Raw genomic sequence first — 24780 nt, 5'->3', positions numbered from 1 at the left:
ATCTCTGCTGCCCACCGGAACTACCTATGGCAACCTGTTTCTGTGCCCATGATGGTCATCCAAGCACGCTCCAGGCTCAACGCTCCCCCGATTAGCACGGTTGGCTACGTACGGTGCGAAAGAAGTTCAACTTACATATAACCAGGACAACTCGAACAGTGCGGGGCACACCTCTCCATGTTGACCAACTCGTATACACGCTGCACGCGCCTGATGATGGCTCAACAATAGCCCCGCCCTCTCCTCTCCCCTCTCTCTATCTCACGTCTCCCTTCACGCTGCCTCCTCCTCCGTGTCTCCTCCCTCCACCACAACAGCAGCTGTCAAGTTCCCAGGCTGCGTGGTCAAACAGCGCCCTCTGCTGTACAAACATCCGCCAAGACTCACCATTTGCCTACTTACTGAATGTCAGCCAGAGGAGATACACATCATCCCACAATGCAATCTCCCAACACATTTTACAATGTGACTTTTAATGTAAATGAGTTTAGGAATACTTTTAGATTCATGACATTGGTACTCAACAGCTAACTTAATTTGCCAATTTACGAAAGTGTTCATCAGAAAAGATGTGTTGTCATTCTCACCGAGCCCCACGGTGTAACCAAGTGCAAGTCTTCAACTCTTATCATCCACTGTGTTTGGTCCCTCTATATTCTTGTTATTACAAATGGGCTGTGGAGAAGGGGCATTACCCGAAACGTCGCTTATATTAAGGCCACCAGGGCCACGTTTTGCGAGCACGGGGAGGGCCCAGGTCTCGCTACGATGACGTCAGACTCCAGCCCCCACACGCATAGGCGGCTCCCCATTGGCGGAGACGCTCCAGCGGGCGGGGGAGGAGGTCGCCCGCAGGCTTGAACGGCGTCCTATTGGTGGAGCCTCGCGGTAGGCGGAGCCGCGTGGTGAGAGGGCGGAGCCGTTTGAGTTGGGCGGGTGCAGTTGGGTTAGGGGCGGGGCCAAAATTCTGCTGGGGCCGCGTCGCTATTGGCTGGAGCGGCCCGGCAGGCGAAGGCGGCGCTGCTATTGGCTGGAGCGGCTCGAGTGGGCGGGGACCGCGGCTATAAGTAGTGGTGGAGGCCGTGAGCGCGCGAGCAGGAGGCGCTAGCTCGAGGTGTTGGTGGCGGCCTCATCTCTCCTCTCTGCTGCTTCTGTCTGCTCGTGGGGACCCAATGGCCGAGGACGCGGCGCCCCGATGGCTGCCCCTGGAGGCGAACCCCGACGTGAGGACACCGCTCCCGCCACCCTTCCCACCGTCCCACCCACCCTCCCTCCCTCCCTCTCTGCCCCCCACCCCACTTTGTCTCCGCTTCACGTGCTCGTGGTCGAGGTTCGCGGCCCAGAGGCGGACCCTGACGATGGCCAATGCGGCCGAGACCACGAACAAGAAGGGCCTCCATCCTATGCCGAGGCGGGACCGCGCCCTCGGGTGCCCGACCCTTAACTCTGACCCACAAGGTGCCTGGAGCTGGACTCGAACCCAGCATCTTGTGATGTTTCTACCTGAACCTCGTGACCCCCTCGCCGCGAACTCTTCGAGTGACCGTCCCCATGAGAGTGATGGTTATAAAACACCGGCGGTTATTTAATTAATTACGCTTTGTTGTGTTTGACATGTTAAAGATTGATTTACATCCGCGCGCTTGTTCGCCCACGAGGGAGAGAGAGAGAAAGAGAGCGGCGTTGCGGCCACAGCAGCTCACGGTCGACACGGTGAGGAGGCACAGACGAGAGACAAGATGCCTCCTTCCCTGGCCCCGCCGCGTTGGGGGTGCGTGCGATTTGGGGCCATCGCGGCCTCACGAGTACTCAACCTCGCGGATTGACGCGGGCGGCGGCGGCGTCGTCGTCTGCATGGCTAGGGCGCCATGTAGCCACGACGCGCTTGGGGAGGAACCCCGAGGGACGTTGCTACTCGCGGTGCCCTGCCCAGTGAGCGTGGCGGCTCTCAGACGCTGGGAAGACGACGCGCGGTGCCTGCGGTGGAAACTCCCCGCTGCTCTAAATAGCAACGAGTTATCATCGGCACATCACGACCCGCCCGCCTCTCTCGCCCTACATCCCTTGCCCCCTTTTACACATCCCCTGACCCAGCTCCAAATGACTGTCTTCAGTACTTAGCCCAATACCCCTGTGCACGAACTTCACACACCCTAAATATCCCAATCATAACGATATCCCCCTAACCCGATCACTAACATGCCCTAAACCCTGTCCACATACTTAATCGTACAAACCCTTATCCCCTGATGCTATATCTTACCCCTATCTCTTTAACACAATAATTCACCCGAATCTCCAACTCTATTGCTGTCTCTATATCCATATAGCAATTGCCCCCTGTCTCTATCCCTGACCCCAACTCCAGCCCTCATCTGCTAATTCCGATTGCATGGTCGTGTTCTGCCCGACATCCTCTGGGGGGGAAGGGGCGGCCTTAAACAGATGTTGAGTGCTGCAATCGGCGGTGGCTGTCAATTCGGTGCCACCCTCAACGTGGCCTCGAGCTTGTTGGCACTGGAGCTGCGAAATTGGTCAAATTTAGCCCGAGTGTTCAATTCTGCGAAGCGTGTTCGGCTTGGGATTACTGAAGCGAGAGTGAACGGCGCTGGACTGCCCGGATCGCTCACGGACCAGTGTCGGATTAAGATAGTGTGGGGCCTGTAGCAAATGTTATAAAGGGGTCCTAAATAAAAAAAACGTTAATATTAAAACACAAATTTTTTACTTGCACAGTAAAATTATTGTACTTTTTCATTTGCTATGCAGCCAGATAATACGACAAATCGCTAACCTTAAACACCCAGTCGTTCATAAAAGTTGAAGGCAGTATAGTACTATAGTAATAGAGCAAGTGTGGAATCACTGAACCGGAATTGATAGCTTGAAAGCATTTAGCGCGGGGCCCTTGAAAGTGCGGGGTCCGTAGCATGTGGAGTTACTTTTTCTACGAGGATAATCCGGCACTGTGGTGGTCACCACGTGTGTTGTTGCCACGTCAGTGTCTAGACACCAGTGGGGGCTCCCAGCCGTGGGGGTGGGGGGACGTTGGGCAGCACAACTTGTAGATGCTTCTGCGATCACAGTCACAAAACATCGAACGCCATCAGGCGTCTCATTCATGCGAGTCGTACAAAATCAAGTTGGTTGTTTCAATGCCATTTTTTTATTTGATATTTTACAGCACTTTGAATTGTTTTGATTTCAAAAGTTGTGGTGTTGGTGCGCAGTGGTCCCTGAAAATGTGTTGATGTTTGCCAGCGGTGGTCCGTGGGTCCATAAACACATTCGTCAAAAATGCTGTCTTGAAATTACAAACACAATGTAGTGTTTCAAGCAATGGGCCGTTGTTCATAGCCCCTCTGCTGTAGCCCCTGTGCTGTGAATACGATTCATTGCGCATAATATCGCTTGTGATTTTTATGTTAAGACCGCAGTGTCATCGATTGAGTTGTTAATTTTGCTTGTGCACGACTGCCAACGCAGTATCACCAAATACTTATTCATCTGATGAGCCGAGCTGCATTGGCTTGGTGTAGTGTGGCGTCTGGCGCTGCACCTTGCACGGCCACCGCCATCACCGCCTCTTTTGTGTTGCAGGTGATGAACCAGGTGAGCGGGAGAACTGGTGCTGGCGCCTCCAGTCCGGGCTGGAGCTGTGGAGCATAGCAACCCAGCGGGCTCCAGCCACCTCCTCCAGCCACCGCCCCCAGCCTCCTCCTCCTCACCTCCCTTATAATTGTTTCGTGTGAATTTCGCATTGCTATCAGCAGCAGCCATGCTCTATCCACTGTTGAAGGGACTCATTCCCACCCCAACAATCCGTCCGACTCCTGCACATGAACTGAGCTCAACGCTCCATCTCCACTATGGTCATTCTCTTGGTCGTGCTCCCTCCGTCGGCTGCGAGTCCGTTGTTAATCTTGACCCCTTGGCCATCGTCTCCTCTAGCGACGCGTTCTGTCCAAGCCAACTTTTCAGCGCACACAGCAGCGCGGTAAACTACACAGGATAGCATTGCTGCACGTAGCGCGAGTTGTTAAGTCTGACCAATGATCTGGTGGTGATGCTGCTGCTGCGTCGACAGTGGTGCACAAGTGCAAATAACAACAAATGTGCGCATTTGTCGATAAAACTACTGTGGCCTTAAATAATACATCTATAAGTTGTGAAGTTTTCGGGAATGGCCCGTGATCAGGGCTATACCAAATAAATGAAATGAAACTGAAAATCAAAGCACAATGACCCTTCACGGGCTATGAAGAAGGGACATTACCCAAACACTTTTGCTTGTCATACGTTTCCTTTTAAGGCCACATTGTTATTAACAGACGTGTTGAAATATTTTTCTTACGAGTTGGGTAAATTACCAAATTTGTTCTCCACGAAGATAATTCAACAATATGTTTTGAGATACAGCTGCATTTAGACTATGTTAAGTCTACGCTTGCTTGGAATTACACTGCGATAGAGGAAGAGGAACGTGGATTAGAGAACATATGCAATTTGGACACGTCATATGGAGTGGTCGTGGCAGGAAATGTGCTTGGGAGGAACGTGTCCTGGCTGGAAGGGTCGTGGTCGAGACTGACGACAGAGTGTGGCGGCCGAGGAATGCATCGTGCCCAGGGGAATGTGCGCCACTGAGATGGAGCTCTGAAATCAGCTTGTGTGCAAGTTCTACGCGGATCGTTACATCGCAGAATAATGAGAGACGGCGATGGCTTTGGGAGGCATTCATGCAATTAGCACTGAATTGATTGTTTCTTGCTCAAGTAAGAGGCTAAATAATGTAAGGTAGGATTTAGTTGCAGGCCCTGTCCTCACTACTGGTCTCGTGAATTTGATATCGTGGTTTGGTGGTCACCGGTGGCAGTTCACAGCGAGCTTGAATGAGTGAGGGTAGGCCACACATGGTGATTCTTCGCTGCCTGTTAACGCAACAAGAGCCCCTGCTTTATTACGAGCATGTGCATTGGTGTGTGTGTGTTTGAAGGGGGAACGGTAGTGCAGTGATTGGCGCATTGCGCTCCGAACCCTGTGACCCGAGTTTGATTCCCATTCATGGCCAACATTGGTGACCAATATCTGAACAAGTGTTGGGCCTCCCCTATGTCGACTTGACCTTAAATGAGCACCTTGTCTGGTGTGTAAACACCAGCACTGGGGAAACAAAGGCAGCCAGGCGTGGTGCTGGCCACCCTCTGTTGTGCCGTGCCATCCTTCGTAGGTGCTCGCTAACAGCGCCTTCCCCAGAAGTGGCAAAGGCTATTTCTACACTATACGGGTGGTCTTTGTTGTAAGTAGTAGTGTGCGGCTGCACATTGATCCCTGCTGCAAAGAAGGAGACGGCTGTAGGGAGGCCCTGTGGAATTCTTTGCACCAGGGCCCGATCAACATGAGTATTAGGGGGCAGCTGCCTGGGGTCCGGTAATTTTGAGGGGGGGCCCCCCAAATGAATATATACTGCTCTATAATGGGGTGTGACCAGCACTGATAACTCAGGAAATTGGGTGCTGAACACCGTAGCAGCACCTGTGCATCGCTACCAGTCGTGTTCTGAAATAAAAATAGTTTACCGGTAGTTCATTTTAACTTTGCTTTAGGTCTGCAATTATGTTGCATTAAAAACCAGTACAGAAACAACCGAGGGAATAACAATGAAACGTTTGGCATCGTCGGGCATGGGCGGTGGTCAAAGAGTCAAGAGAAGGTATTGAGTATTTAAAGAGGGGGGGGCGCCAAAACAATAACAGTCCCGGGTCCCCCTCAAACTTAATCCGGCCCGGCCTGTGCCAACAGTGCGACGCCGCTGCTGCGCCAATGCGTTATGCCGACTGGGCGCGTGCGGGCCCTCGGTGTGGAACGGGTTTCGCGGCGTCGGCACACTTTGTGTTGTCCTCGGCTGTTTTATTCATTGAGACACGATCGTGCGTGCGCTGCGCGAAAACGCCCGCCGCCTCTGCCGTGCGCCACAGTTTGTGCAGCAGCTGGGCATGAAGACGAGCTGGCAGTTCGTGGACGTCCTGGGCCTGGACGCCGAGCTGCTGGCCATGGTGCCGAGCCCCACGTGCGCCGTGCTGCTGCTGTTCCCCATCAGCGACAAGGTGCCCCCCCCCCACCGCCTGCCACCACCCATGCCAACGGGCTACGTCGAGCTCCTCTTGGGGTGGGGATTGCAGCCAGTAGAGGCGTAGCGTGGGCCACCGTCACAGGTAGAGGCCGACCGAAACTGAATTTCTGGTTTCACCCAAAACAGAAACTATGCCGAAAGAGGCCATTTGCCAACTTTCGGTGCCGAAACCGAATTTCAGTCGGCCTCTAATTGTCAGACTTCGAATCTCGGTATGAACACGCGTGTAGACTGAAGCGAACGCAACACACAAGCCAAGGCGGGCAGGCGGCTGCGAACAGACAACAGAGGCACTTTGTTGTCGTCCCGCCAAAGAGACGCCACCCACGGATGGAGATGCAGGCTGCCGTCTGTTGACCGGTCGTATATACATTAGCAGACCATGGTTGCGGCTGTAAGCTCGCTCCCAAGCTGCTGCTGATGTGTGTGTGTTTGCAGCCTATCGCATAGGATTGCCTAGCGCTGACTGACCGGCCGATAGGCAGAGTGATAGACGTAGCACTAGCGTTATATTCTAAAAATAGATCTTCGGTTGACAAATAACGACCGAAAGTCAATATCAGTCTCGGCCGAAACCGAAACCAGGCCGAAAGTTAAAAATGTACTTTCGGCTGAAACCGAAAGTATGCCGAAAGAGGCCATTTGCCAACTTTTGGCGCCGAATTTGAAACCGAATTTCGGTCGGCCTCTAGTCACAGGGGTTTACGGCTAACTAGACGGAATTTTGGGGGGGGGGGGGCAAAGAGACGTTTGGTGATGGCGCAGGGCTCACCCCCATACTACCCCTAGTGCAAGCCTTGGTCCCACCCCCATCCCTCCGTGTTTGCAGTACGAGGCTCACCGGCGCGAGGAGGAAGAGAGGCTCCGGGCGGCCGGCCACGACGCCCCGGCGTCGGCCTACTTCATGCGGCAGACGATCGGCAACGCGTGCGGAACCATCGGCCTCATCCACGCCATCGCCAACAACCAGCACCGCCTAGGCTTCGGTGAGCGGCGCGGGGCTCGCCATGGCCTCAAATCCCGTGGGGTCGCTTTAACACCCTGGCCGTGACGTAGAGGGGAGCGGCGCCGCAGGGGGGTTGGTGCACTGTGTGACTAATGGGGGCTTTTGTCCAGCAGTGGATAGAGCATGGATAATGATGGTAATTGAAACGATTCAAGTATCTGTCCAAGTATTAAATTCAGCAGCCCAACAAAACATCTGAGATGGTCCGGTGGGGCGAGTGCCGTGCAAGGCGGCCTCCGTATTACATCCGTGCCCCTGTGTGTAAATCTGCTGCCTCACACAGGCGTTATTGCACCCAGCCTCACACAGGCGTTATTGCACCCAGCCTCACGCAGGCGTTATTGCACCCAGCCTCACACAGGCGTTATTGCACCCAGCCTCACGCAGGCGTTATTGCACCCAGCCTCACACAGGCGTTATTGCACCCAGCCTCACGCAGGCGTTATTGCACCCAGCCTCACACAGGCGTTATTGCACCCAGCCTCACGCAGGCGTTATTGCACCCAGCCTCACACAGGCGTTATTGCACCCAGCCTCACACAGGCGTTATTGCACCCAGCCTCACGCAGGCGTTATTGCACCCAGCCTAACGCAGGCGTTATTGCACCCAGCCTCACACAGGCGTTATTGCACCCAGCCTCACACAGGCGTTATTGCACCCAGCCTCACGCAGGCGTTATTGCACCCAGCCTCACACAGGCGTTATTGCACCCAGCCTCACACAGGCGTTATTGCACCCAGCCTAACGCAGGCGTTATTGCACCCAGCCTAACACAGGCGTTATTGCACCCAGCCTAACACAGGCGTTATTGCACCCAGCCTAACGCAGGCGTTATTGCACCCAGCCTAACGCAGGCGTTATTGCACCCAGCCTAACGCAGGCGTTATTGCACCCAGCCTAACGCAGGCGTTATTGCACCCAGCCTAACGCAGGCGTTATTGCACCCAGCCTAACGCAGGCGTTATTGCACCCAGCCTAACGCAGGCGTTAATGCACCCAGCCTCACGCAGGCGTTATTGCACCCAGCCTAACGCAGGCGTTAATGCACCCAGCCTAACGCAGGCGTTAATGCACCCAGCCTAACGCAGGCGTTAATGCACCCAGCCTCACACAGGCGTTATTGCACCCAGCCTAACGCAGGCGTTATTGCACCCAGCCTAACGCAGGCGTTATTGCACCCAGCCTAACGCAGGTGCTAATGCCCTCCGTTTAACAGAGGCGTTCAGTGGAGTCCAATGTCTACGCTGTGTCGTTGCAGTGGAAGGCTCGTCTCTGAAGAAGTTCCTGAGCGACACGGCCGCCATGAGTCCGAGCGAGCGAGCAGAGAGGCTCGAGCAAGACCAGGTGGGCTCGCCCCGCTCGTGTCAGGCCTTTGTTTCTGACGCAGTGTTTTTCGGGTCGCTGCCGGGCTGGAGTAGGTGGTACATGACCAGTTGCCCACAGTAGTCATGGTGAGGGGTATTCTAGATGTGATGTGCCGGTTGTGGAAATTATTTGTGGGTCGACAACCCGGACAGACCCGGCTGGCATTGTCATGTCTCGCACCCTTGCCAAGACCCCCTCATAGATTAATCTTCCTACGGGTCCAATATACCCCCAACGATCTGTGACCTATTAGCCGCACGACAAAGTCTGGACTCTTTATGTTTAATTGCGAGCGTTCACCCAGGAAACCTTCCCTGAGTCTCAAGACTTAGTTATTTAAGAGGGTCCTGACAATGTTTTCGGAGTAAGGGGTGATAACACGTAGGCTTTCGCCACCGATGATGCTGGATGTAATTGCCAGCAAAACGTTGAACTCAAATTGTAAATGTTGTGGATTTACTCTCCAACACACCGGTGGGCTGAATTGGTAACTAATTGGCGTTTTGTTTACGTGACAAATCCCTTACTAATTGGCTGTGTTGGGCGGTGGAGGGTTACGACACATTTATATTTACGTGATCTACCCAAAATCTTTCATTATGGACCCAACCGTGCAATATGCGGGTATCTTTCAGAATTGGGATGTTTGGCCACTACCCGTTTCATTGTGTGGTGTTTCAGCTACGGAAGAAAAAAACCTCGTGCTTACCAGGGGGAGAACATACGAGCGTTACCACTACGCCACCACTGCGCCACCACCCTGCCGCACGTCTGCATGCTTTTAACCTTGTGCAAATGAACGTGGAAGAGACCCCTGTCCATCCGATTCGCCACCTGGTCGCAGCAGTTGAGGACTCGCTCGGAGCTTCCGGTCCCAGTGGGTTACGTGGGGGTGGGGGGGGGGGTGGAGGGGGGGGGCTGTGCGTGACCGCTCGTCGTTGACCCCGCCGCCTCTCGCACGCATTCGTGGTTCAGATGGAGTCGTGCGTCGCTCTCTTTTGTGCATTGCGAAGACGGCCAGATGTTGATGCTGCCATTTCAAACGAAAGAGCCCCCTCCGGTTGCGGAGGCGGAAAGACAGTTTGTGTTTACGCTTGGCAAAAATATTGCCGAATTGCCGCAATTTCCTGCTCACGCGACTTTGTGTTTTGCCAAAAATTTGCAACGAATTCCTTCCCTCCACCCACCCGTTAATTGGAGGCCAACGGCTGAGTGCGTCAATAACTCTAAAGCTCCGCGCAGCCTAACTTGAGAGCCTAGCGCAGGCCGTCCTGGCACGAGCATGTGTGTGTGTGCGCGCGAGTGCACGAGTGTGTTTGTGGATACGTGAGTGTACATGTGTGCGTGCGTGTGTGTGGATGTGTGTGTGCACGAGTGTGCATGCACATGCCCGCATGTGCCCATGTGCGCGAGTCTCTAACATCGCCCCCCTCTGTGCGTAGAGCATCCGCGCGAGTCACGAGTCGAGTGCCCACGAGGGACAGACGGAGGTGAGTGTTGACGCGTGCTCCACCCACGTGCACTCCACCCACGTGCACTCCACCCACGCCCGCTGCACCCACGCCTGCTGCACCCACGCCTGCTGCACCTGGGCGCAGCTCACTCGCCCGTCTGGATTGACCTGCATCTCTCGTGAAAGGGAGACCTGGCGGTGTTCAATTACACTTTTGTCTCGTGAACGGCGTGAGCCTTGCCACTCTTGTCCTGTTCATGGCAAGATTTGTCCGTTGTTTGCTCATGACGTCTGCAACCTCCAAGGGGGGTGGTGTGGGTGGAGGCGCTGGGGGGAATTTCCCCACCATTTCGGACGTGCATATTGCACATTTTAGCGATGTAAGTCATCGTTGCTATAAGCAGGGCTTGGTTTCTCACTCAATATGTTGCGGGTTGCCTCTCAACTGGAGCAGGTGGCACTTGACCAGTAGTAGCCACAGCGAGAGGGAAACTGGAGATATGGTTTCCTCCCACGTCAACACTCGGCGAATAACACCTTAATATGTAGAGGGCTGCAGAGCTTTGGTAGGGGGGGGGGAATTTTGTGCCGGCTCACCGTATGGCTGCCTTCCCCGCTCGTCTGGTTCCTCCTCCTCGCGCCTCCGAGTCGTTCTCTTTCTCTCTCCGAGAGCGAGGAGTGAACACAGTGCGGCGGTGGGCAATCATTGTCACTGAGGTAGGCCTCGGCAAGGTAATTTACCCTTTTTACTGGGTAAAAGGGTAAAGGTAAAGGGTAAAGGTGTCGACATGCCAAGGGGTGAGGTAAAGGGTAGGGTAAAGGTAGCGCAAAGTATATTACCCGGTAAATACCTTGTTTACCACTCGCTAAAAGCTCCGTGGCGCAGTCCGTGGCCTCCATTTAAAATTCGAATCATCGAGAGTATTCTATAAGAATACCATTTACCTGTTATAAACCTTTTTCATGTGTAGTAGTACCCCAGTCATTACCCTGTAATTTGTATGGGGAAAGGGTAAAAGGTAGAGTAAAGGTAGGCTCGTTGCTTATGACCTTTTACCTTACATTGCTAAAGTGTAAAAGGTGTAAGGGTAGAGTGATTGTTTTGTGGTAAGATAAAAGGTAGGGTAAAGGTAGCCTCTTTGTATTTACCTTGCCTTGCCGAGGCCTACACTGAAGCGCCGCTCGGTGTACGCAGCGCTTGCAGTTGCAGGCTGGCGCCAGCAGGCCGCGTGCCTGCACTACCGGAGCAACCCCTGGCCTCGCACCGCCGCACGGTGGCGCTGTGAGCCAGACAAGTGACATTGTGACCCCCACTACGGCGGGGGTGACCTGCTCGCCCGAGCTTCGTTGCCCTGCCCGCGTGGCGTGCGCTGTGAGGGCTGGTGGTGGTGTTGCGACGCTGGGCTATAGAGAGGGCTGTGGTACGAGCTCACGCCGGAGATGACACCAGGGTTGGTTTTAATACTTGGGTGTCGTCACCGGCAAGGGAATTGGAGCCTTGACTTGGGTTATCGCTTCAGTCGGGGTACATCTTGGAGTTCTAGATTTGAAGCATTCGTGACTGCAAGGATTCATACGCTTAGGTTTTTTCGGTAAAGTCACGTAGGTAAAAAATAAAATTAATAAAAGTAATAATAGAAATGAAATAAAATAATAAATCGCGACGTTTCGGAGGCAACACAATTTTCCGTCATCAGGTGGGACCGTCACAGCTAGATTTACTGTATCAAGTATTATTACTTTTATTAATTTTAATTAGATTTTTTACCTACGTGACCGAAAACACCTAAGAGTACATCTTGGAGTGTTTGGTGTGAGGATTTTGGGCTAATTTTAATTCTAAGGCTTTAGCACAGAGAAAGTTTTCCTCTGTGATAGGTTTAGGGCTACAATTTTGGGTGCTGGCTTGCAGGTAACTTTACGGTTTGCTTGAGAGTTGGGTTTAAGATCACTGAGACGGTTGGGGGCTGTCGTTGCAGATAGGACGAGCGCCGGGTGGCAGGGTACGGTTTAGAGAAAAGGTTACATCACAGATGAGGTTAGAGTTAGGATAAGAGCTTAGTTTAGGACTCGAGTTGGGTTTAGTGTCATGGTTCAGTCTCAAATGACGTTGGGTCAGGGGTCAGGGCCAGTGGTGGGGGTGGGCGATGGGCTGGGCGAGCCAATCGAGAAGGGGGGAGACTATTTATGCGTCTGGCCACTTGCGGTGCTGCGAGCCGAGTCCCGAGGAGCTGTTTCTCCCCCGTCACTTGGGGTGTCCCCGGGGCGGAACACGGTCCCTCCCCACGCACGCCGCACCCTCGCCACGGAAATATGTGCGACAGCCGGGGGGCGGGCCCCCTCCCCCGACCCGGCCGCCAGTGAATAAATGGCTGCGCTGTGTACGTTGGTGGGGTGGGGGGGGTCGGAGAATGCTCGCCGCTCTTGGAAAATTGAAGAGACGGGATTCCGTTCTCTTGGCAGGCTCTGAATTTCTGATTTGAAGGGGAGCGCGGGGGCGCCTGATGCGCGAGTCGTTGAAGCTGCCACGGCTGCACGTGGGCGATTGTAGTGGCTCCTCCCCGACCTCCAGTCACCCCCCACCCACCGGGTTTATGTCCTCGTTTGTGAACGTCGCCTCGCCCCCTGCGAACCCCTGCTCCCACTCGCGTCTCCGAATCCGCAACCACGTAAAATGAGGCCACACCACCCCAATACTCTGATCCCCGCCACGCATTCCCAATCCGGTCTCTCATCGGTGACGAGATTATGCTCACCGTCTTCAAGATCCTCCAGGGGCTCCCCGCTGGCTACTTCTCTCTCCTCTAATCACACTCTAAAGCCCTCGGGGCGCTCTCTACGCTCCAGCAACCAAGGCTTTCTATTGAAGCCTCCCGGTTGACCTTTGCTTGGTGGGAGGTCGCTCATTCTCCACTGCTGCCCGCATGTTCTGAAACTCTCTTATCCCAGCCGTCCGTGATGTCAACACCTTGCCCCTGTTCAAATCCTGGCTCAAAGCCTTTGTATTTTTTTTTACTCTGCTTATGCGTGACTTCCTCTTTGTCGCTACAAAACAAACATAGCCACTTTTTCTGTACAGCTTCTTGATATGCAGTCACATTTCGATGCTGTGTAAATCCACACTGGTACTGTCTTGACCCCTAACCCCCCGTATGGCTCTCCCCTGGTCCCTGCTTGTTCATCCCCTCGCCTGTCACCTACAGCAATCCTCACCTCACCTTCCCGGCGGTAGTAGCAGGAACTCGATGCTGTGGCCCAGGTCTCTCTGTGCGCTCGCGTTTAGTACCAGAGATCTAGTGCCAAGCCACACAAAACCAGTAGCGGCGCCCGTGCGAGCAAACAGATGTTGCCAAACGCAGCTGAAACTCGAGAGAAAGATCAACATCAAACAACCTCACGGCCGGCGATTGTATCGCGACAAAGGCAAGCTGCGAGCGTGATGGGGGTGGCCAGGGGGTAGTGGGCGGGGGGTGGCGTTGACTGCGCCGCACTGGCGTGGAGGGGTTGACGTTCACCGTCGGGCACAAATTGGAGGTGGGTTTAGAGGACGCCCATGCAACTGGAACAGCTCCACACTTTAACGAGCCGCATTTTAAAACAATAAAACATGGAAACCCTGGCCACATGGCCCTGTGCCCATGGCTGGGCAGGGGGCTGGGCGGGGTGGTGTCACAGTGGGCGCCTGGCATTTGGGCTGCTGGCGATGGGCAGGAGCTTCTCTCTCTCTCTCCTGCAGCCAGCGCTGGTGCCCCCGGGGACTCATTAGCACCCCCGAGGGTTGCGCGATTCCCACGGCCCATGGGACCTGACGGACATCCACATCCGGAGCTCCCCCCCGTCTCGGAGCCGTGTTTGTGTTTTTAGTTCTCGTTGTGTCTCCGGGACCATTTCTCAGCGGTGTTTTGCCATTTTGTGTTGTTTTGCTCTTCTGCACGAGCCACCGGGTGCCTTTGAGCAGTTTTCTGCGGCGAGAGTGTGCTGGCTGGTATGTGGCCGGTATGCGCCGCGGCATGTTCGCCCGGCGACCTGGGCGTTGGGAGGACAGCGTGGGTGAGCGTTGGGCGGCGGCGGGGCAAGCGCGTGAGCTTCCGCCCACGGTGCAGGAATATTACAGAAATGCTGGAGGCGATGATGACCATGATTATGGCCACCCACTGGCGGTCTCCTCTTTAACGTTTGAAAAGCCAAAGTGGTTTCCTGCTCAAATGAGCTTTGATTCATTGGTGCTCATCTCCTGTCACAGCCCCGCTGAGCCAGTGGTGCAAATTCCACATCCCTGTGATGGGGTCAAGACTCTCCAGATGACAACCGCTTGACTCTCTCACAAAGTGGGTACTGCGTTGTGAAACAACGCAAGGAATGTCATAAAAATATCCGACCGAACGAAACGACAATGACTGAAACGTGAGTGGCCCTGTTGGAGCCCCAGTGAATCCACCATCTGGTGGTCGTAGACGCCACCGAAGGGCTGTCTGAACTCAACATGCTCGGTTGTAAACCTCCTCCATTGCTTTTGAAACGGCATGCCTAAGAAGGAGAAGACAAATCGGGTCTGCGGTCACGGTACGGGTGCCGAGGTCGGTCGGTGACACGCTCTGTCGCCGGGGCGGCGTGCGGGACTGAACGGACGCGGGGACCAGTGGGCAGTAGCGCAGGTCCCGGCGAGGACCGGGCCCTTTCCTCGCCACGGGCGACGACCGAAACGGGGTGGCCGACGACTCCCGCACGGCTCCGCGGGCCGCGATAAGGAGGGGAACTCTGCGCATTCTTGACGCGAGCCCAGCACCCTGACTGCGCTTTCACGCAAAGCCGCACGCGCACATTCCCCACCTGCTTAGGCTAACAATAGCCGCGAGTGAATGGGAGGCCTGGTGCGGGCTGCGTGCGTGGGCGTGGGAGCTCCGCGGTTTACGGGAACCTCCGTGCCCCCAGGCGTGTCAGGCCAAAGGGCCTCTCTGTGGGTTTTAATAAAAAAACATTTTTATTTATCCACAAATTTGAGATCACTTTTGTGCCATCGGCGTCGTGTCACCAGACGAAGAATCAATTTGGAACTCTCGCAGAGCAGTGCAACCCTCTCCGTGTTGTGGAAACTGGTAACGCAGAGCTGCTTCTGAGATCGCTTCAGGGTGGACTGGTGGTCCACAAAATCCTCGGCTGGAATTCAGTCATTCACCAAAACACAAATTAACATCGTGGGGGCTTTTGTGCAGTCACTGGTTGGGACTGAGAATCCGGTTTAACCACAGGCAACAGCTGCCAGGATTTGAACCCAGGTTCTCAACAGTGCCAGTTCAGCACTGTCCTCTGATCCACTCGGCCAACTTGACGACAACAACGCTATAATTTTAAGTTTTTATTATGAACGAGGCTCAAGATAAGAGAAAAGTGCATGGCTTTAGTATTGCCAGGCAAGGCCCCACCCCCCTCCACCACATAACCAGGAACGCGGGAGACTCGCAGCTCTGGGCACGAGCTCCCGTGCGCTCCCCTGGGCAATGCGGTATTCGCACGCCTTGGCCCGCACCGCCGCTTGCTGTTGCTTTTGCCGTTTCTCCGCCAATGTTGTTGCTCTGTGGGAAAACGCACAGAAGCGCGTAGCAGTTAGGTTGGCGGGGTCGAGTTGGGGGGGGGGTCATCGTTGACAGCAGGAATGTTGGGAATGCGGTTGAGCGAGGGGGGGCCTTCACACTAAGCCCCCCACATGTCAGTTGTCCCTCCCCCCCTTTTGGTACAGTCTTTGGTTATACCGTGGTCAGTGTAAATGCCACGACGTATCGCCCGCGTGAGGTTGCATTTCCTGTGGCTGAGAGCCACACATCCGCGTTTGCTGCCTCTCCTCCGTGTGTCCATCCTCGTTGCTCCGCTCGACGCCGAGAGAGAGAGCCAGCGGCAGAGCTTCCTAACGCGCCGGTGACGTCACCACCAATCGGAGCGTTTCTGCGAATGCCAGGCTATCGTGACGGCGCCGTGTTGCACACACTTGTACGGTCAGCGGTGGTTTCACAGAAGGGGACAATGTTTCCGTGTGAAGCAGAATGATGCACTTTCAAACTTGGCCACCGGTCCCACTCGACGGGCCCAGGCGGAGAGACCCGTGCCTCAACGCCGCTGTGTCCGGCGTTGAGGAGTGGCGCGCGAGATGTCTCTGCAGGAGAGAGGGACACGTGTCCAGTAAAGTGCAATTTTGGGCCAACGTTTGTCTAACGGTACCAACCCCACGTGCTAACGTTGCATGTTTACGGAGTCGTAAGTCTGGTGCTGTAAACCCCTTCCCCGCCCAACGACGACGACACTTGCAAGATCTGTAGCCGCATTTCTAAATCGAGGAATGGGCTCCTTGTCTCTGATGTGAGAAGCCATGAAAAAGATAAACCAGAACTCAAGCCAATGGATAGCTGAACACTCTTCCGTCTGCACGAAGGGGAAGAGAATCCAGAGGTGTGCAAACTGGAAACGAACATGAGTGGTAAAGGAGGTGCCATTGTGACCATCGGATCGGTGCTCCCACTACGCCTTGCATGTCACATGACATCACCAGACTGTGTAACGCACACAGTCCACCAACTGAAGAAAAGGTTCGGCGGCGGGTGACGTGCGTTTTCGGCTTTTGACGGTCGCACTGTTGGGATTGCACGCCAACGTTGACTGCGTGGGTTGAATGAGTCGGAGGTTGGGGAGGGGGTGAGGGTCAAAGGTATCGGGAGACGGAGTCGCGTGTTGACACTGCCAAGCCTCGGGCAGGAGCCTGGCGTCACGCTCCGTGTGGGCGTTCTGGAGACGCACGTTTGAGCGTAGTGAAAAGCGACATGGCAATGTGCCTACAGCAGGTGCACAGCAGCACCTCCCTTGACGTACGGATCCGACGCATGGACGTTGACAAAGAAAATTGGACAAAAGGTGAAAAATGCGCAAGAAGCACGGAGAGGACAGCGCATGGCTCTGAATGACACCGAGAGACAAAGAGGAACGCGGGTGAGAGAGAGCATTCGCAGGTAAAGGACGTCATGTTGACTGTGAGGAAAAGTAATTGAGCTTGGCTGCTTGGGCAGGACACGTCGCTAGAAGGGACGATAGCCAGCGGTCGAGACTTGACAATGGAATCGCAGACAAAGACGGCAACGGGCTCGAGAAGACGTCCACCGCCGAGTGCGGAGACGGAGCGATGCAATCTGCTCGGGTGCAGGGGCTAGACGGATTGTCGCATCGCAGGACTGCGAGAGATGGCAATGGCTCCGTGGGGGGTGGGATGGGTCGGGGGTCCTCATCCGTTCATGTATCAGGTTATAGATCACAGCTGCTCATGATCTCTTAACGTCCGAGGCATTCACTGGCGCTCAGGTGACCAGTCCAGCGGCCCAGTTAGACCCCCACAAGCAAAGCGCCCTCCCCCTCCCCCGTGGCCTGGCGTGACGCACGAAGATGTCATGCAGTACGAGACGATGTCGTGCAGGGCGTGCCGCCCGGTCGGAACGGGCCGCCGTTCTCCGGGCTTCTCCGTCCGCCGAGGCTATTTTAAAAAAATGTTTTCTTTTTTTGGGGAAACAAAAGCGAGAACCGGTCTGGCGCTCGTCAAACCCTGGGGCTGGGTCGCGGGGGGTCGCGTAACGACCGCCCGGCCAGACTGCAGAACAGATTTGCTTCTTGGCCTTGCCCCGCCGCCCCCAACACCCGCAGCGTACATTCTGACAAGTCCATCAGAGCTCGGGGGCCGCGTGTCGTTCCCTTCAAGTCGGGCGCTGCATGCGCGCGAAGGCCCGTTCTCTTTGCTGGTTGTGTTGTTCCCGGTTCTGTGTGCGCGCTTCGAGGGTCGTCACATGGCCAGTTGTGGAGCCGCTCTGCGACGCCTCGTTTATGGACGTGGCTCTCGCGAAAGCAAAGCGGCCGATTGGAGGAATGCACACGCTCCAGACTGTACCTCGTTCATAATTCACCGTTGTTTGACACACGTTGCCGGAGGAAAGCCCTCCCCACGCCGTGACAGTCACGGGCTTCATTTGACCGTACTTCACCCAGCTGGTTAGTGCGGGTTGGTAGGGGGGGGGGTGGTGGAGTGTGGATGGTGGTGCCGAAAACCAGCTGGGACATGGTTCACCGCTGGTAGAAGTTGGAGTTGGCTAGGAATCGAACTCGTGATGCCGCGTTTGAAGGACTGTGTGAGCGGGGCAGAGACGTCACCAACGCTAGCAGAGAGATAAGCAAAGCACGAGTTCCTGCAGTTGGCGAGATCAGAAATAATCCACGTGTGCGTGGATTGTTCCCCCACGCCGTGCGGGTCATCGGGGGTTATTTGACCATACTTCACCACGGTGGGCAGTACGAGTCGGTGACGGCGGGGAACAGAGACGCGGGAGCATCGAATCGCTGTACGAAAACAGCTCTGTCTGCCCCTCCCTCGACCGCCCACCACATAGCAGCCGTCTACGACAACTTGCCGTGCACGGTGGCCACCCATCCAAGCACTGTCCAGGCTGAAGCCCGCTGAGATTGTGGGATCTGGCGGGACGGGACGTGTGTCCCGCACGCAATGTGGTGACAGTCGAGCTTGTCTGCACCGCGCGGTCGACACTGAACAGCAGGCTGCCAGGTTAAGCCGCTGTCTGTTTGGTTACAGACCGAGACTAAAACGCACATTGCTGTGTAAACTGGTCTGGTTTTTGCTTACTGCATACTCCTCCCAGATGTTACATCCCATCTCCATTGATAACTTACATTTCTGTATTATCCTGTCCAGTGGCTCGGCGGTAGAGCGCGCGGCTCGCAATGGGAAGGTTGCGGGTGAAACTCCCGAGTTGTCAGAGAAATTTCACTCGGCCCATCGGTCCTCCTGGGAGTGGATAAAGCGAGGAACCACTTCGTTGGGAGGTCGACGGTGCTTGGTCTCGCACCACTGACCTGGCGCTGCGAACGGGAGAAGCGCAGCGGCTGGAAGCCCGCTGTGCTGCACGCTAGGTTTCGGTTGGGCCCCATGTTTCCGCCATCGTGATGGCGTTTTATAATCTGTTTAAACGAAAACAAACAAAAATAACAGGAGTCGCACATTCCTGCAGGCTCTGTGGGGTTAGTGGGGGGGTAGTGGCGGAGGGGGGGGGAGTTTTGGCATCTAAGCCCGACAGCTGTTGCCTCGCTGTCGCTAAGCGCTTGCAGCTGGGGGAGGCTGCTCCCACCTGGGGTTGTGCGACCGACGGACACCTCCACTCGCATGAACGTTGATAACAAGAATATAATAATAGCAGCAATAAAGCCCTGTGTTTTAAGACATCTGTTAAAGAGAGTCGTGATGCGTCGCTCTGCAAACGATGAGAGTTCGGCTTTGTTCGGGAGGAAGCCTGAGTAAAGCCCCTCTACTCCCACGAGGAGGTGACAATCGAAAGTCGTAGCTTCACCACCACCTGCCGCTCAAATCTCCACACAGATGTATTCTCGGATCTGTTGTGGCGCTCTTCAGTTCCTGGCCACCTCACAGTGCACAGGATTTTCCAGAAGTCTCCCGTCGTGTGATTTACCCGGTGCTCCACACATCCCTATGGGGACGGCTCTGTCCACCACCACACTGCACGTCACAAGAACGCACCAACTCGCCCACCCATTCGCTCGCTCGCTCACCCACTCTGCAGGTCACAACACTTCTCCTCCTGCGCTTCCATCGCACTGCTCCACGCTTGGATTCGCTTCCATTGTGTGTCTCTTGCCAAGTTCCCATAACCCTGCGCGATTCAAGAAACTCTCAAACTCGCATTTGTTCCCCCTTCAGTCGTGCTGTTCGTCACTGGCCTTCGCGGCCTGTGCTCTGCTCGCGCGGTGTTGTTCGTTTGGTGCGGCCCGCGCGGGACACCGTCCTCATTGCGGGCGCCCTCTGTCCGAGCCTAATCCCCCTTGGCCGCTCGTGACGGGAGAGCCGGCTCCAACGCCACACTCGCTCTGTTTACGCACAGCCGTGCCAAATCTATTTGGAAATTATGCGCGACACATGTGGAAGCTATTCGATTCGCAGTGCGTGCGAAATGTATTTGGGTCATGTGGAATACACGTGAAGTGTGCTTCGTGCACAAAAATATATTTAGCAGATATTCGGGCTTTCGCAGTTTTATCAGGGTAATGGCCGTAGCACAGTTATCTGGATAATGGCAGGAGAGCGGTTATCAGACGATAGCGACCACTTCACGCTCCTGGGGAGTGAAGTCATGGGGTGATGACATCGGCACGTTGGGTAAACAGATGAGAGAGATCCGTGGGCGAGGGGGGGGGAAGAGGCCAGTGAGGACACGTCTGCGTGTAAGCGTTGGTGCGTGTTGGCGTGCGCGTATGCTCGCTGGGAGGAGCGGTGGCGGTGCAGTGGCTAGCGCGCTGCGCTACGAATCCGAGTTCGCTTCCCGCTCAAGCCCACCAAACCCACTGACGATTTTCTGAACCGGTCCTGGGCCTCCTGTAGGTCGACTCGGCCTAAAATGAGGACCTGGTGCGGGAGACAGGCGGCCGGGCATGGTGCTGACCACCCCACCCCCTTTGTGTGCGAAGCTGGCCTTCACAGGTGCTTGCTAACACCACTTGCCCTAAAAAATATTCTGAGGCTATCCGGGGGATCTGTCTTTGGTGCGGTGTGTAAAACATCAGCAGACAAAAGCAAACGAGCCGACTGTAGGGGCACATGATGATGTTGATGATTGTGTATATGTGATGCTGTGTTTGTGAAGTACTGTGCACGGACCTGCATATGCCTCTGTGTGTACGTGTGTCACTGCAGGTGTGTGGCTGCTGAGTGTGTCACCGTGTGTCGCGCTGTCTATACGCGACACTGTGTGTGTGTGTTTTCAGCATGTGACACTCTGTGCGTGCGTGTGCACAGGCGCCGAGTGTGGACGAGAAGGTGGACCTGCACTTCATCGCGCTGGTGAACGTGGACGACTCTGTCTACGAGCTCGGTGAAGCCTCGCCCTTCCCCCGTCGCCCTGCCTCGCCCTTCCCCCGTCACCCTGAGTCGCCCTGCGTCGACCGGCGCCATCACACGAAGGGGGGGCTTCGAGGGGCGATGTCGCGTGCGGTGCTGCGTGTGACGCTTGCCCTTGCTTGGCCGCTAATCATCCCACTTGACGAGAACTAATGAACCAACGTCGGCTACTCGGTGTGCCGCGTGGGAGGCGCAGTCTAATAAGTGGGGATGATGGTGAACCGGTTCCTATTAGAGAACCGGACCCCGTGAGAGGTTCGTCTACGTGATCTAATGCCCTTCACGTGAACGTTGTCATTGTTCCTCTGCTGTAAGAGCAGTGGCCTGTGACCACATCACCTATAACACACCCAATCCCATCGCTCCTCGGATGCCAAGCAGGATTTTGAGCCTGGACGGTGCTTGGATGGGCAACCACCAAGCACAGAACAGGGGGCAGTAGGCGTTGCGAGCAGTAGGGGGTGGTGCAGCAGTAATCTCTTGTTCTGCATTCCCTTCGCCAGCCCACACCGGCCAACCTGGTGAAGTATGGTCCACATAGTCATCACGGCTTGCACGGTGGCAGTAGGGAGGCTCTCATCCAGCAGTGGATCGTGCATGTTTACATGTGGGAGCGGCGAGCGACTCCGGTTTATTCCGCGCGCACCTTTTTAACGGAGCGAATCTCGTGGAACCCCCGCGCGCGGGTATGCACATACACGCGGGCAGATGTGTGTGCGTGCGTGCACATCTCCGTGTCCAATTTAATAATGTGGAGGCCCCGTCACGCTACGGGCCGGCACCTGTCCTATCACCATCCCCGTGCCGCTTCTCCGACCCCCACGAGGGCTCCGGTGTGAACCCCCGACGCTGTCTCGTGGTTGTGAGCGACGACGCATGACGGATGAGCGCCCGTGCGTCTGTTAGGGCCGCTGCCGTGCTGCGTGGCGGTTGACCCGCTCCTGCACAGAACCACATGCTGGTGCGGTGGGGGGGTGCCGGTGTCCTTGCGTGCGTGTGAACGCACGTGTGTCACACGTGATGTTCGTGTGTTACAGTTGACGTGCATTTACTGCAGAGTCGTGCGCCTGCGTTTGTTTCCACACATTTGTGCGCGCAGCAAGTCTATTAAAGGCTGTACAGGGGATCTTTGTGTTTGCGCAGGGCCACGCGTTCTGCGTCGATGTCCACTCTTGTCAGGATGCGTGTCCTGGTACGGTGTGCGTGTGTACGCGTGCGTGTGCGCACACTTGCCTGTGTGCGGTCTAGGTGTCCGTGTGCACTCGCATGCACGGAAAGGCTGGTATTCACATCCCTGTACGTGTCCACGTGCGTATGCCCACGTGCGGTTTGCACTCCGCGTTACGAACCTGGCGACCCCGAAATTGATTCCCGCTCATGACCAATAATGGTGGCAAATATCTGAACCGGTGCTGGAGCTCCCCTAGGTCGACTCAGCCTTAAATGCGGACCATTACGCGGTGTGTAAAGCATCAGCATTGGGGAGACAAAGGCGGCCCGGCCTGGTTTTGGCCACCCACCCCGTCATGTGCCGACCTTCATAGGTGCTCGCTAACAGCACTTGTCCCAACAGCCTGTTGGAGGCTACAGAAGGGATCTTTGTGCGTACTGTACGTGAGAGGATGCACACACGCGCGTGCACGTGCTGGTATGCACACGTTCCCTGTGCGCTGGTTTTGATGTTTGGCGCCTGTGTTTTTAATCTTCCAACTCTCGCTCCGTGCAGATGGCAGGAAACCCTTCCCTATAAACCACGGCAAAACCAGCAGCCAGACCTTCTTGGAGGTGAGCCAGTTCCTCCTCTCACCTCCAACTCGCTCACCACATACAAGCACACATACCACGCTCACCACTTCACCACGCTCGCTCCAGAAAAGAAATCCACGTTTGGCACCCGCTCTACCCGACAGCCCGTATTGCTTTCAATGTTGGATGCCTGTTATGATTGTGTGTTGCTATTTCGTTTGCTTTCCAAGGAAAGCCTCACTGATTCTCAAGAATTTCTCAGGAGGGTCCTGCCTATTTTCTTTTACAGTAGGGGAGCGATGTCGCTATGCGTAATCCCAGTTAGTAATTTGCAGGTAATTTCTCGGCATTGCGATGTTTTTTGTCAATACCAGTGACATTGCGTGTGTAGCTTTGTTTTCTGTCTGTGCACACACCCACACACGTGGCCATGTGTGTGCGCACACATGTACATGTGCTAGGACGTGGACGTGGCGTAGGATCTGTTCAAACGCGAGGCCTGTTTCACCTGCTCCCCCCCCCCTCCCCCTACAGGACGCGGCCAGCGTTTGCCGCCGTTTCATGGCCAGGGACCCGGACGAGGTTCGCTTCACCGTCATTGCGCTGTCGGCCGCCCCGTGAGCCCGGCCCGGGTGGCTAGGTGTTGGGGCCGGCCGGCGTGACCCCAACGCTCCCCCGCGGTCGTTGTTTGACGACGCTTGCGCGACGAGGGGCCATTGTCGGTCGCATCGGCGGGACGGTCGCACATAGCACGGGGGGGGGGGGGGGTGGCCCCTGTGGCCCCTGTGGCCCCTGTGGCCCCAAACCCACCTCGCGATGGGGAATGGATTATTTGAGGCACCCCCAGCCTTTGACGGGAGCGATTTCGTTGTTGTTGGGCGGAGGGGGACCCCCACTAGGGACGGAGTAACGGTCGGTGGGGGAGGAGGCATGGGGGGGGGGATGGCCGTGGAAGTGTGTGCGTCTCTCTGCGCCACTGCGTTGTTTACGCGGTGTGAATAAAATGCATTGAAAACTTTCCGATGGCTGCGTCCGCTGCTGCAGTGACGGGGGGGGGGGATGCGTGTTTCCGGGTCAAATCGAGGATCAGACACCACGCTTCTGGGGGTCCTCGAAGATGAGCGTCCTGGTTTGACCCAAGTTTTTCCATTTTGGGCCGGACAGGCGGCAGGTGATGGCGCATCAGACGATTGTGTAACCCCCCCCGGCCACCCCGGTCCCCCCCCCAGTCTAATCGCAAGCTTCGCCAGATGCGGAGCGCGCGCGTGCGTTTCGCGAGGCTCAAAGACGCAGCTTCGGGGGTGGAGGAGGTGGTGTTCCTACCGAGAGACAGAAACACAAAGACCCCACCGCCTACGCCGCACCACCCGCCCAAATCGCCCGGCAACAACAATGAGATTACCGCCTGGCACAGCAGAGCCCCCTCTGCCCCCCCCCCCAGACATCACGTGTCGGATTAGCGTAATAGCCCCGCTGCCAAGTTCTCTCCTCTGGGCGACATCAATTATTGAGACGCGTGAATGGGGCAGCGTGCGTCATGTCGCGACGATTACCACCACGACCATTGTCACCGCGACACCACGGGGGAACCACGCCTCGAATTAAGTTGGGGGGGGGGGGCAGAGAATGGTTTGTTGAATTGAGGGGGGTGTACTGAAAAATGCCAACAGGTCGGAAACAAATTGCTCGCTGTCAGAGTTGTAATTATGTGAGAGTTTCCACTTTTTTTAAGAAGCTAGGTTCTAGATCAGGGGTCGGCAACCTACGGCTCCGGAGCCGCATGCGGCTCTTTACGGGCTGCTTCTTGACGATATGTACGTATGTACAGTATGTACTCAGATGCATTGCGGCTCTTGAAATACTGAATTTTGTACCGAATTGGAAAGAAATGGCTCTTCTTGTTATTTTGGTTGCCGACCCCTGTTCTAGATGCTTGGGAGTGTGTAGACGATGAGAGGTAATTCCCAAGCGAAGGAGGAAGTAGATCGCCGTTGCGAGCCGCAGTGTGGGCGAGCGAGTTGATGGGAGAAGTGAGTACATGTGAGTGCACCGCAACTCGCAAGCGGGGCGCGGTGGTGGTGGAGCACGGTATGGGACGAGATGGAACTCCGGTCGACCGAGTGCTTAA

The 24780-nt window shown here is 55.6% G+C and overlaps 1 protein-coding gene across 3 annotated transcripts; it reads left to right on the top strand.

Annotated features, from left to right (window-relative positions):
• The first annotated feature begins 1078 nt into the window (after positions 1-1078).
• Positions 1079-23670, top strand: UCHL3 (ubiquitin C-terminal hydrolase L3). Of its 3 annotated transcripts, none has more exons than XM_078602806.1 (9): positions 1079-1223; positions 3601-3612; positions 5979-6107; positions 6963-7119; positions 8399-8484; positions 9948-9995; positions 20805-20880; positions 22633-22691; positions 23187-23670. In XM_078602806.1, the coding sequence occupies exons 1-9, from the start codon at positions 1173-1175 to the stop codon at positions 23271-23273; spliced, it is 705 nt and encodes a 234-aa protein (XP_078458932.1). In that variant the 5' UTR covers positions 1079-1172; the 3' UTR covers positions 23274-23670. The 3 variants fall into 3 exon arrangements, with proteins under 3 accessions (XP_078458932.1, XP_078458931.1, XP_078458933.1); XM_078602805.1 differs by having other exon boundaries at positions 1085-1223; positions 3601-3997; XM_078602807.1 differs by having other exon boundaries at positions 1086-1223; positions 3601-3748.
• Positions 23671-24780: the final 1110 nt, after the last annotated feature.

Source organism: Lampetra planeri, chromosome 19 (assembly GCF_965212315.1).
Source record: "Lampetra planeri chromosome 19, kcLamPlan1.2.h2, whole genome shotgun sequence".
Taxonomy (NCBI): Eukaryota; Metazoa; Chordata; class Hyperoartia; order Petromyzontiformes; family Petromyzontidae; genus Lampetra; species Lampetra planeri.
The sequence above is the reverse complement of the archived record's forward strand: the minus strand, read 5'-3'. Positions and strand labels throughout refer to the sequence as shown.